The following is a 12490-nucleotide window of genomic DNA, read 5'->3' as shown; positions in this document are numbered from 1 at the left end:
AAAATCCACCCCCAACTGAGAATCGCCACTGCTCTAGGTAGAGAGGGTTAACAGTAGGTCTGAGTCCTTTTCTTCGTGGAAAATGACCTTGGGTTTTCCTTCACCTGGCATTCTTTTCCTGGACACATACTGGATTAAGAATTAAATATAGAATATCTCCAGGTAATATTGTTTATTGTGAAATTGACCCCTGTTGGTGAGTGTATATGGACCAGGAAGACGGTCCATGAATGAATAAATTAGCCTATGAAAAGACACAGACCTTGACGTCGTGGTGTGCAGTGTAACTCTTTTTTTTTTGGAGACAGAATCTCACTGTTGCCCAGGCTGTAGTGCAGTGGCACAATCTCAGCTCACTGCAACCTCCGCCTCCCAGGTTCACATGGTTCTCGTGCCTCAGCCTCCCGAGTAGCAGGGATTACAAGCGCATGCCACCACGCCTGGCTAATTTTTGTATTTCTTTTTTTGAGTGGAGACAGGGTTTCGCCATGTTGGCCAGGCTGGTCTCTTAACTCCTGACCTCAAGTGATCCACCTGCCTCGGCCTCCCAAAGTGCCAGGATTACACTTTGGGAGCCACTGCACCAGGCCAGCAGTGTAACTCTTATAAATGAGCATGAACATGTTCTTTAAGGGGCCCTGGAACTTACCCTTATTGGCTGTTAAAAGGTACTGCTGGTTCCCGTGGAGCATGAAGTTTCCCTAAGCCAGGGTGTTTTCTGCACTTACCGTGTGGTCTCTTTCCCTTACAATGAGCTATTTATGGGCCCAAAAAGGGCCTGTGGTGAGCTGTATGGACTCCCTCAGAAGATGGCATGTCTCTTTCTTTATTCAGAACTGAGTGAATCTGGCTTCAAGCTATGGTCTGTTGGGTCTTGTGAGTGAATGTTAATCTGTACCTAAGACCACTGCTGGTGGGCGAGTGAGTAAAGGAGGGAATCTGAGAATTAGCTGCTTTCTTAAATGTGTTTTCAACCATTCTTCCTGCTTTTAGTCTCACCATCACCTGTCTACTCTTGCTTCTGGGGACTTCTGAGGTTACACGATATAAATTGAGTGCTCCTCTGCTTTTCTCCAGTGATGGCCCAGCATTCAGCTTTTCTTGGATTTGCTAAATTGGTTACCACTCAGCCATATGCTTATTTTCCCCATCTTCCCACCACCATTTTAATCCCTGTAAAACAATGCTTCACAACTTGGGCTACTTTGCCCTGCTGGGGATATGCAACATTTTTGGTTGTCCATCAAGGGAGTGTGCTACTACTGGCATCTAGTGGGTAGAGGCCAGAGGTGCTGCTAAACATCCTACAGTGCACAGGACAGCCCACATGAAGGACAATTATCTGGCCCAAAATAGTGCCAAGGCTGAGAAACCACATTTTAAATCATGTGGCACCTGTTAGTCACAATCAGCAAGGTGGCAGTTATAGTATGTTGTATGAAGTCCTTCTGTTGAAAGTTTCTAATAAAGATCAAGAAGGTACCAGCATCAAATCTTCTTAGATTCAAGGAAATATAGGTATCTTTGGCCAGTCCCTCTCTCCTGAACTCCAGGTGCATATATTCCATCTCTAATCAATATCTCTATTTGGATGTCTAACTGTGTATTATATTTCTCCAGAGAGATAGAACCAATAGGATATGAGTGGGGATTTATTATGGAAATTGGCCCACACCATTATGAAGGCTGAGAAGTCATATGATAGGCTGTCTGCAAGCTGGAGACCCCAGGATGGTGGTAGTGTGACTCAGTCCAAGTCAGAAAGCCTCAGAACCAGGAAAGCCCATGGTATAATTATCAGTCCTAGGCTGAAGGCCTGGGTACCCAAGGGAGGCTGCTGGTATAAGGCCTGCAGTACAAAGACTGGAGAGCCTGGAATTCTGATATCCAAGAGCAGGAGCAGAGTGTCCCACCTCTAGGAAAGATAGGGAGGAAATCACCTTTTCTCTGCCTTTTTTGTTCTGTCAGGGGCCCTCAGTCAATTGGATAGTGCCTACCCACAATGAGGGTGGATCTTTCCCACTCAGTCCTGGTTCACACACCATCTCCTTTGGAAACACTCTCACAGACATACCCAGATGCTTTGCCAGTTCTCTAGGTATTCCTTAATCCAGTGAAGTTGATACCTAAAATTAACCATCATAAATAGATTGCTCAAATTTAACTGGTCTAGACCTCAAGTCCTGCTCTTTTTCTTCAAACTTATTTCTCCCACTGTCTTCTCTATCTCAATTAATGGATATTCCATCCGTCTAGTTCATCAAGCAAACTCTTTGGAGTCTTTATCTACTTATTTTCTTTCTACCTCCCTTCCAATCCAGCAGCAAATTCTGTTGGCCTTATCTTCAGAATATATCTAGAATGTGATCATTTCTTACCACCTTCACTGCCACCAAGCCAACATCATCTTGATCTAGATTTTTGAATAGGCTTCCATCTGGTCCTTCTGCATTCACCTTTCTCCCTTAACAGTCTATCATCCACACTGCAGCCAGAGTGATCCTTTTGAAAGGTAAGTCAGATCATCTCTTTTCAAACCTAAAGGATTTGCATCTCAAGGTATAGCCCAAACCCCTATAATGGCCTATAAAGCCTTGCCTGATCTGCTTTCCTGTTACCACCTATTTTTCTTCCTTCTGTCCCTTACCCCACTAGCCATACTGTCCCATACTTGTTCTCAGCCAGTAGCCAGAGCCTACCTCTTAGCCTTTGCACTTATTCAACCCTGCCTGGATGCCCTTCCCCAGTCTTCTATATAACATACTCCTAGCTACCTTCTGGAATTTGCTCAAATGTCACTTTCTTATTGAGGCATTCTTTGATCATGCTATTTAAAAATAGAGCTCCCCTTACTCTGTCCTATTATTACCTTTTTGTTTTGTTTTGTTTTGTTTTTTTGAGACAGATTCTCGTTCTGTCACCCAGGCTGGAGTGCAGCGGTGCCATCTTGGCTCACTGTAACGTCTGCTCCCTCGGTTCAGTGGATCCTCCTGCCTCAGTTTCCTGAGTAGCTGGGACTCAGGCATACGACATCATGCCCATTTAATTTGGAATTTGGGATTTTATACCTGACAGTGTATTTTTAAAATGAAAATACTTTGTAAAGCTATTACTTTAGTTTATAACAGATTCAAAGGATTTTTTCATCATAATATACATAATATAATCATCAAGTTTTCTTAAGATTCAGCAAAACCTTTTGCTAAATTTAAAGGAATAGGTAAGGTTGGCACAGTGGCTCACGCCTGTAATCCCAGCACTTTGGGAGGCCGAGGTGAGCGGATCACCTGAGGTCATGAGTACCAGACCATCCTGGCCAACATAGTGAAACCCCATCTCTACTAAAAATACATAAATTAGCCAGGCGTGGTGGCGGGCACCTGTAATCCCAGCTACTTGGAGGCTGAGGCAGGAGAATCACTTGAGCCTGGGCGGCAGAGATTGCAGTGAGCTGAGATGATGCCACTGCACTCCAGCCTGGGCGACAGCGAGACTCCCTTTCAAAAAGTAAAATAAAATAAAGGAATAGGTATCAGATGAAAAAAGAGGCTAAAGATCTAGTGAAATCCAGGGGAAGAGCCTAATTCACACAAACATATTTCAAATACACCCCCACAGTAATCACTGGCACATATGCCCTGACTCTTAATGTTTGTGTTTCTTGGAAATCTGTGTGTGTTTTTTTTTTTTTTTCTGCAGAAGTAAAAAGCATCTTTATTTAGGTGTAGGTCTGTTTTTGTTTTGGGTGTGTGGAGGGCTGGTAAAGGACCTTTTTTTAGACAATAATAGAAATATATTCATCTGGCCTGGTGCAGTGGCTCACACCCGTAATCCTAATACTTTGGGAGGCCGAGGCGGGTGGATCACTTGAGGTCAGAAGTTCGAGACCAGCCTGGCCAACATGGTGAAACCCCGTCTCTACTAAAAATACAAAAAAAAAGAAAAAAATTAGCCTGGCGTGGTGGCAGATGCCTGTAATCCCAGCTACTCTGGAGGCTGAGGCAGGAGAATCACTTGAATCCAGGAGGTGGAAGTTGCAGTGAGCCAAGATAATGCCACTGTACTCCATCCTGGGTGACAGAGCAAGACTCCATCTCAAAAAAAAAAATATGTGTATATATATATTCATCTATTTAAAATGAAATAGGGGCTATAAAACAAAAAGAAGTAGTTTTAAAAACATTCACAGATTTACAGGCTATATAATATCCAGTAGAAGGAGAGCAGAATAAAGAGAAAAGGGGGCAAAATAGAAAAATTGAGTGCTTGTTCTGTTAGCCATTGTGCTTTATGTCTTAAGACACATTGTGCAGAGCCCAACACCTTGTGGAGGACACGATTATCCCTCTTTTACAATGGAAGGAACGGAGGTAGAGAGTGACTAAATAACTTGCCCAAGGGTTTGAACCCAAACATACTGGTTGTAGAGCTCATACCACCATATCATGCTACTTCATCACAGAACTGAAGGAAAATCAAGATGAGTAGACTGGCCAGTGCTCTCAGAGCCAGACCTAGAGACAGAACTACATGGGCAGGAGAGAAAAACGCAAAGAGATGTATGTAATAATATCCCATCTTGTGGTGTTTTTGTATTTTTTTTTAATATTTTAAGGAAAATTAAGTTAAACTCTAGCTCTAAACTAAATAAAGCTTAAAATTAAGATGAGGGCTGGCAGGTTCCCACTCTTAGTAGTAATATTAATCATTCATAATTTTTATACCAACCTTTGAAGATAAATGCTGTGATTACCCCCATTTTACACGTGAGGAAACAGATTAAATGATAGGCCCAGAATCACCTTGCCGATAAATGGCCACGCTGAGGCTTGAACCCAGGCATTCTAGCACCAGGGTCTCCATTCTTAACCATCATGCTATGCTTACTTTCAACGTACTATTTGTGGAAAATGCATACATGTGTCAGTAAAGATGATGGAAATCTATTTTATTGAAACACTAATGAGTGGTCATAAGCCCCCACTTCTTTCCAGTTGTAATCTAAAGTGTTAGCTATCACAAGGAAGTGTTTTATTTGTAACCACTACTTTGGTACAAGCCATTTCTTTATAATGGTTTGGCTCCTGTGTTCAGATAAATGGTTTTTACTTTTTTAACTTTTTATTATTTATTTTTTGAGACAGGGTCTTGCTCTTTCGCCTAGGCTGGAGTGTGGTGGCGCAGTCTCAGCTCACTGCAGCCTCCACCTCCTGGGTTCACGCAATTCTCGTGTCTCAGCCTCCCTAGTAGCTGTGACTATAGGCGCACACCACCACACTCAGCTTGTCTTTGTAATTTTTTAGAGACGGAGTTTTGCCCTGTTGGCCAGGCTGGTCTCGAGCTCCTGACCTCAAGTGATTCACCCACCTGGGCCTTTCAAGGTGCTGGGATTACAGGCATGAGCCACTGCACCTGGCCAGATAATGCTTTTTAATATGTGCATTCCCACCCCAACCCCAAGGACTCTGGCTTGTAAATGGCACTTTGTTTTAACATGTTACAGATGCAGTTCAAGAAAGTAGTGATTCATAACTTACTTTGCAGAGATTTGTGGTGAGTTTTTATAAGATTGGTAGAAAGTTTTTATCAAACACAAATGACGCAACACTTCGTAATACAAATGAAAGCTTTCAAAACTGAGAAAATGTATAGCAAAATTTATACAGAGAATTGACCTTTAAATTCATTTTTCCCCATGGGAGACTCACTGGACATTTTTGTTACATATTTTGAGCACAGCTTTTAGATTTATGAAAGTAGTGATAAAGAGTAGGTAAATATTAGACTTGGAGCAGATATTTTTTGGTAAGAAAATAAGTACTTTATGGAAATAAACCTAATTAACATTAAAAAGCTATATTATTCTATAATCCCTTTTTATTCATGTTAATGTAACCTAAATTTTTAATCTTTATTTACTATTTTGTATTGTTTTTGTCATTTCACATACATCCTTTTCTGGTAAGGGTACACTGAATAATAGCTATAGTATTCTGTCATACTGTTTTACATGTAACATAGGCAATCATCTCTTGTTGAATACTTCAGATTTAATTTTTTTTTTTTTTTTTTTTTTTGAGTCAGCCTCGCTCTGTTGCCCAGGCTGGAGTGCCGTGGCACCATCTTGGCTCACTGCAACCTCTGGCCCCAGGGTTCAAGCAATTCGCCTGCCTCAGCTTCCAGAGTAGCTGGGTGGGACTACAGGCACGAGTCACCATCCCTGGCTATTTTTTGTATTTTTAGTAGAAACGGAGTTTCACTATGTTGGCTAGGCTGTTCTTGAACTCCTGACCTCAAGTGATGTGCCTGCCTCAGCCTCCCAAAGGGCTGGGATTACAGGTGTGAGCCACCGCGCCCAGCCCAGATTTAGGTTTTTAAAATGTTTAGCCAGTAAGCGTTTGGAAATATAATGGACACTTGGGAAAGACTGAGTCCGGAAAGAATAGATTTTTTAAAAAAAAATTATTTTGCAATAATATTATACTTACAAAACCTTTAAAGAATAGTACAAAGAACTCATGAAATTCATTAGCCAGATTCAGTAATTTTTAACATTTTACCACATTATTTTTCTATGTCTATATTTCTTTTTCCTGAATCATTTGAGAGTTGGTTGTGTTTATCATTCCCTTATGTTTGTTAATACTTCAGTATCTGTTTCCTAAGAACAGGGATATTGGCAGTATAGATTTGATAGGCCTCCTGTTGATGTAGTAATTGAAACAGAATATGCTTAATGAGAAAATACATAGGGAAAAACAAAAACAATCTTGGTCTGGCCAAGCATGTGGCATGCAGGCCAAGCAGAAAGTTATTCACATATTCTGTAAATATTTGAGTGCCTGGGGCACTGTGGTGGGGTGTAAGGGATAAAACTGGAATATAATACACAATGTTGGCTGGGCGCGGTGGCTCACGCCTGTAATCCCAGAACTTTTGGAGGTGGAAGTGGGCGGATCACTTGAGGTCAGGAGTTCAAGGCCAGCCTCGCCATCATGGTAATATCCCATCCCCACTGAAAGTACAAAACTAGCTAGATGCGGTGGCGGGTGCCTGTAATCCCAGCTACTTGGGAGGCTGAGGCAGGAAAATTGCTGGAACCTGGGAGGCGGAGGTTGCAGTGAGCTGAGATCGTGCCACTGCAGTCCTGCCCGGGCAACAGAGTGAGACTCCATCTCAAAAAAAAAAAAAAAAAAAAATGATGTCCTTATGAAGTGATAATTTATTGTATGGAGGGAAGGATATAGACAACCAAACAAGTGATTTTGGTACAGTGTGATAGAAACTATGATGGAAAATAACCTTTTTGGTTAAAAAGTTCTTGATGACAAGCCGGGTGCGATGGCTCACGCCTGTAATCCCAGCACTTTGGGAGGCCGAGGAGGGCGGATCACGAGGTCAGGAGATTGAGACCATCCTAACATGGTGAAACCCTGTCTCTACTAAAAATACAGAAAAATTAGCCGGGTGTGGTGGCGGGTGCCTGTAGTCCCAGCTACTCGGGAGGCTGAGGCAGGAGAATGGCGTGAACCCAGGAGGCGGAGCTTGCAGTGAGCTGAGATCATGCCACTTGCACTCCAGCCTGGGCCAATGAGCAAGACTGTGTCTCAAAAAAAAAAAAAAAAGTTCTTGATGACTTTGAGAATGAATTACAGAATACGTTATAACTCAAAGGATGAAGGCTTTAGGGAAGAAATTGCAAGAAATTAAGGGAAAAATGAGTGACTGGGAAGTGGAGGAGGCACCTTCTAGCATGAATTCAGGGAATTTGGCAGTGGAGAGGAGAAACAGTTTAACAAGAGGAGGGTACCCAGAAGAATTGAACATTTTCCTCTTCTCACCCCCAATGTACTGATTAGTTGAGTATCAGAGACTAAAGATACTTTATCTTTAGGAGGGGGAAATGAATGGGATCTAGAACATGCTTAGCTTTGGAAGGGGAAACAAAACACATTATTCATCTAGAATTCGAGGAGAGGATAAAAATATGGGTATAATTACAAGGTACATTCTAATGATGAAGATCCTCATGATAAATGGATGTAGCTTTCTCACATGGAGGGAAGTGCAGTCATGAAGAGAGGGAAGAGGGAAGCTAGAAGCCTGAAGAACATGGAGACTTAGAACAGGTATAACATAAGGGGAAAAATTAAGAGCACTGCCAAACAGTGGTTAAGGGCCAGTTGAGGTTTGTTAGCATGAATTGGTATTAGACATAATGTTTCTGCACAATTATTTCATAGAACTCTACTGTCCAGAAGTGGAGTGAGGTTATCCTTAAATTATCAAGGGTTAGGATCATCTGGGTCTTACCTTTATAATTTTTGCATATAAGAGAATGAAAGGTAATTGCATGCAACTTTTCATTACTATTTGGTTTCATTACTGTTTTGTTTCACTTCATTGATCTTTTTCTCTTCCTGCATGTAATGAGAGCTGCCTGTTTCACCTCCTTTACCTATCATTTTCTTCCTTACTGCATTTTCACAGCATGCTATTTCTCTGAGATGTTCCAGCAAGCAGGCCAAGCGTCATACTGACTTCACAGAAGAACAGGCTGAGCTGACACCTGTAAGTTCTATAAACATGCCATGGTGTGACTTAATGAAGAGGAATGCATTCATTAGAAATTCAAATGATGAAACCTTTTCATATAACTTCAGTTTTTCAAATAAAAATTAAACCAAACTTAATAAATTAGCAAAAACAAGCAATTTTAGATATGGTACCATTGAATATTAATACTCCTGGTATGCTTATGTAGGTGGTAGCATAATTGATGTAGACGATTTTTGTATGAGAACCTGAAACAACATGCCTTCTTTATTCTGAAACTAAGGGCTTTTGTAAATTTCTTAAGATACTAACAAATTTAATTGTTCTTTACAGCAGAGCTACCAAATGGAATGATTCTTCTGCACTGATGCTTAACTGAAAGCCTAGTTTCTTTCTTAAAAAAATGTGTTCTTTGGTCAGTGGTTGGCAAATCTGGATGCTTCAGAGGTGTACTGTCCCATATGGTAGCCACTAGCCACGTGTGCCTATTAAATATTTAAAATGTGGTTAATCCAAATTGTGGTGTGCTGTAAGGATAAAATACATACTGGACTTCAAAGACTGACTATGAAACAAAAATGTAAAAAAAATCTCATGGCTGGGTGTATTGGCTCATACCTGTAATCCCAGCACTTTGGGAGGCCGAGGCAGGCAGATCACTTGAGGCCAGGAGTTCAAGACCAGCCTGGCCAACATGATGAAACCCCATTTCCACTAAAAATACAAAAATTAGCCAGGCTTGGTGGCACATGCCTGTAATCCCAGCTACTCAGGAGGCTGAGGCAGAAGAATTGCTTGAACCCAAAAGGCGGAGGCTGCAGTGAGCCAAGATAACAGCAGTGAGCCAAGATAACAGCAGTGAGCCAAGATCACACCACTGCACTCCAGCCTGAGTGACGGAGCAAGACTCAAAAAAACAAAAACAACAAAATGTATTTGTATTTATTACTTGTCAAAATTTTGGATATTTTTAGTTAACTAAAATATATGAATATTTCAGTGTTTTCTTTTTACACTTTTTAAAATTAATGTGGCTAACAGAAGATTTTAAATTACCTTTGTGATGATTTCTAGCACCATCTTTACTGTCCAAGTGAAATTTGTAAATAATATAACCTACTTACATACCTACTTTTTATATGAATGTAATACCCCAACACCTATGAAGGAGAAATAACGAAAAAGTAATTTATAATAAATAATATATCTGTTTTAGTATGTAAATGCTTAGCTGCCACTATTAAAAAACATAATGAGGTAGTCAAACCTTACACCTACCTATATCAAGAACTTTGGGTTTAAGAGAAGTGAGATCAGAAGGCTTTTTTTTTTTTTTTTAAACAAGTGTAGGAAAAAGAACAGAAATATGAGTGGACCCTAGAAGTGAAACATGTTATAAGTGATAGCAGATAATGACATACTTGTATATACTATGAGAAAAAGGGAAATAATCCTAATTGAAGTAGGGATAATGTGCTAAGACAGTTTATAGGCAAGTAGAGAAAATGGGAGCATGTAAAATTCTTGCAAATAAGATTATTTATAATTGTAATAACAAAATAATTTCAGTGTTATAATGTGGGATGAGATGGTAGTAATAAAATCATTTGATATCTGATTTTTTTTACAGTGTAGATTTTTCATAATGCTATATATTTTATTTCTTTTTTTTTTTTTTTTTTTTTGAGACAGAGTCTTGCTCTGTCTCCCAGGCTGGAGGGCAGTGGTGCAATCTTGGCTCACTGCAAGCTGTGCCTCCCGGGTTCACGCCATTCTCCTGCCTCAGCCTCCCGAGTAGGTGAGACTACAGGCGCCTGCCACCTCGCCCGGCTAATTTTTTGTATTTTTAGTAGAGACGGGGTTTCACCATATTAGCCAGGATGGTATCGATCTCCTAACCTCATGATCCTCCCTCCTTGGCCTCCCAAAGTGCTGGGATTACAGGCATGAGCCACTGCGCCCGGCCATATTTTATTTCTTTAAGATTGAGTCTTGCTCTGTTGCTCAAGCTGTAGTACAGTGGTGCCATCTCGGCTCACTGCAGTCTCTGCCTCCTGGGTTCAAACGATTCTCCTGCCTCAGCCTCCCAAGTAGCTGGGACTACAAGAGTGCGCCACCACACCTGGCTAATTTTTGTATTTTTAGTAGAGATGGAGTTTCGCCATGTTGGCCAGGCTGATCTTGAACTCCTGACCTCAGGTGATCCACTTGCCTCAGCCTCCCAAAGTGCTGGGATTACAGGCTTGAGCCACCACTCCCGGCCTTCTGTGCTATATATTTTAAATATGACAACAGTAGTATGAAATATTTTAAAACAATTTTTACTAATAACGTTAATTTCATGTTTTCACTAATTTAATATTATTTAGCTTTTAATTGTGTTCAAAGGAATTCCAAATCTCTCCTATCATTTACTGGCATGTGACAGAGTGTACACTGCCAGTTATGGTACTAGCAGCTCTTACTTCAAGCTAATTTTCCATCGGTGAAATTATTTTCCAGCATTATGAACAGCTCCTTGTAAGCTCAGAACAAAAGAAAGTGCAGACTTCTTTCCATTTATTTTAGAGGGTAATAGCATCCTGGAAAACTCATTCATTATTAAAATTATGCAAAAATACTTTTTAGATGTAAAATGAAATTAGATTCTAAGCTCAGATTGTTATAAACAAGATTTCCCATCTCTACGACTCTCCGTATAAGGACATTTAACAGTCATGGAATGTGGGATTTCTGTTGTTATTGACATTGTACCATGCTTGCAAGGCATCTTGCATTTTCGACTTCCCAATAAATACCAGTAACTCTCCCTCTCCTCTTCATTGTGGCAGCCCAGAATGTCCTCAACATTTTCTGAAATTACTGCTTGAGGACAGAGCTACCCTCTTTTGAGAACCACTGGTCTCAAATATCCCTTTGCCCTCTGTTTCTACCCTGCCACGCTCCCTCACACCGCGACCCCAGCAGCCTCTTAATCATCCTCCAGGACTGTAGCTTTTTCAGAATTACTTTATTAAGCCCCTAATTTGGGGTTAGATAGCCGTCTCCTTGCTCACCTACCACTAACACACTGTTTTGTAGTTGCAAGTTGGTCTGCATCTCCCTATTAGACTACATTCTGTGAGGCAAGGAATGCCCATCTTGGTCACCTTTGCATCTCTAATGCTGGCATGGTTCCACACTCAAAAGTTGGAACCTAAGAAATGGTTGAATACGTGAAAAGGAAAAGAGAGAAATAAAATAAATCAATAAAATGGATTGAAAATAAGCCCCGACTTTGTGTTTATAGTTGGTAAATAAAATATAAGAAGGCCCTGTTTATATGAAGCCGTATGCATTTTTGTTAATCACAACATAAACCAAGACTGAAGGCTGATTGGATGCCATGCCCAAACCATAATTTTTTTTAATTAAATGTTTAAAATATATTTCTAAACAGAATGGCCTTACTCAGTTACAGTAACTGCTGATCTCCATAGCAGAGCAACCCACAAAGACACAGCACTGATTATTTTTTCCTGTAATCAAGAGTGAAAAATATACAACTTGTTTCTGAACCAAAACCACAATTTCTGCAGTTTAAAATATTTCACTGATAATACGGCCCTGGTAGAAATTATGTAGTTTTAAAACTACATAATTTACTCTCCTTAGTCCTTCAGCTGTGCACCACTCTTCTCATCCCTCTTGCATCCTTCCAGTAACCAGTTTCACCCCACCCCTGCCCCTTTTTTCTGAAGAGCAAGGAATTCTAGGATCGATGTTATGACTGATACCAGTTGGAAGAAGATACTTTATTTTTTGAGACAGGGTCTCGCTCTGTTGCCCAGGCTGGAATGCAGGGCATAATCCTAGTTCACTGCAGCCTTAAGCTCCTGGGCTCAAGTGGTCCTCCTATCTGAGCCTCCGGATTAGCTGGGATTACAGTTCAAGC

At 40.8% G+C, this 12490-nt stretch overlaps 2 protein-coding genes across 9 annotated transcripts in view; one reads left to right on the top strand and one right to left on the bottom strand.

Annotated features, from left to right (window-relative positions):
• ABI2 (abl interactor 2) overlaps positions 1–12490 on the bottom strand; it is a 181992-nt gene that overhangs the window by 17148 nt on the left and 152354 nt on the right. The gene's annotated exons all lie outside the window — the stretch shown is intronic.
• Positions 1–12490, top strand: part of RAPH1 (Ras association (RalGDS/AF-6) and pleckstrin homology domains 1) — a 109286-nt gene that overhangs the window by 57705 nt on the left and 39091 nt on the right. For 6 of the 8 annotated variants that reach the window (XM_055290246.2, XM_063644888.1, XM_055290245.2 and 3 more), the window contains exon 5: positions 8491–8571. The exons of the other annotated variants lie outside the window; for them this stretch is intronic. In XM_055290246.2, coding sequence (XP_055146221.1) covers positions 8491–8571 — 81 coding nt within the window. The remainder of the gene's footprint in view (positions 1–8490; positions 8572–12490) is intronic. 8 annotated transcript variants of the gene reach the window in all.

This window comes from Symphalangus syndactylus, chromosome 8, assembly GCF_028878055.3.
Source record: "Symphalangus syndactylus isolate Jambi chromosome 8, NHGRI_mSymSyn1-v2.1_pri, whole genome shotgun sequence".
Lineage (NCBI taxonomy): Eukaryota > Metazoa > Chordata > Mammalia > Primates > Hylobatidae > Symphalangus > Symphalangus syndactylus.
This window is presented reverse-complemented; position numbering and strand designations above follow the sequence as displayed.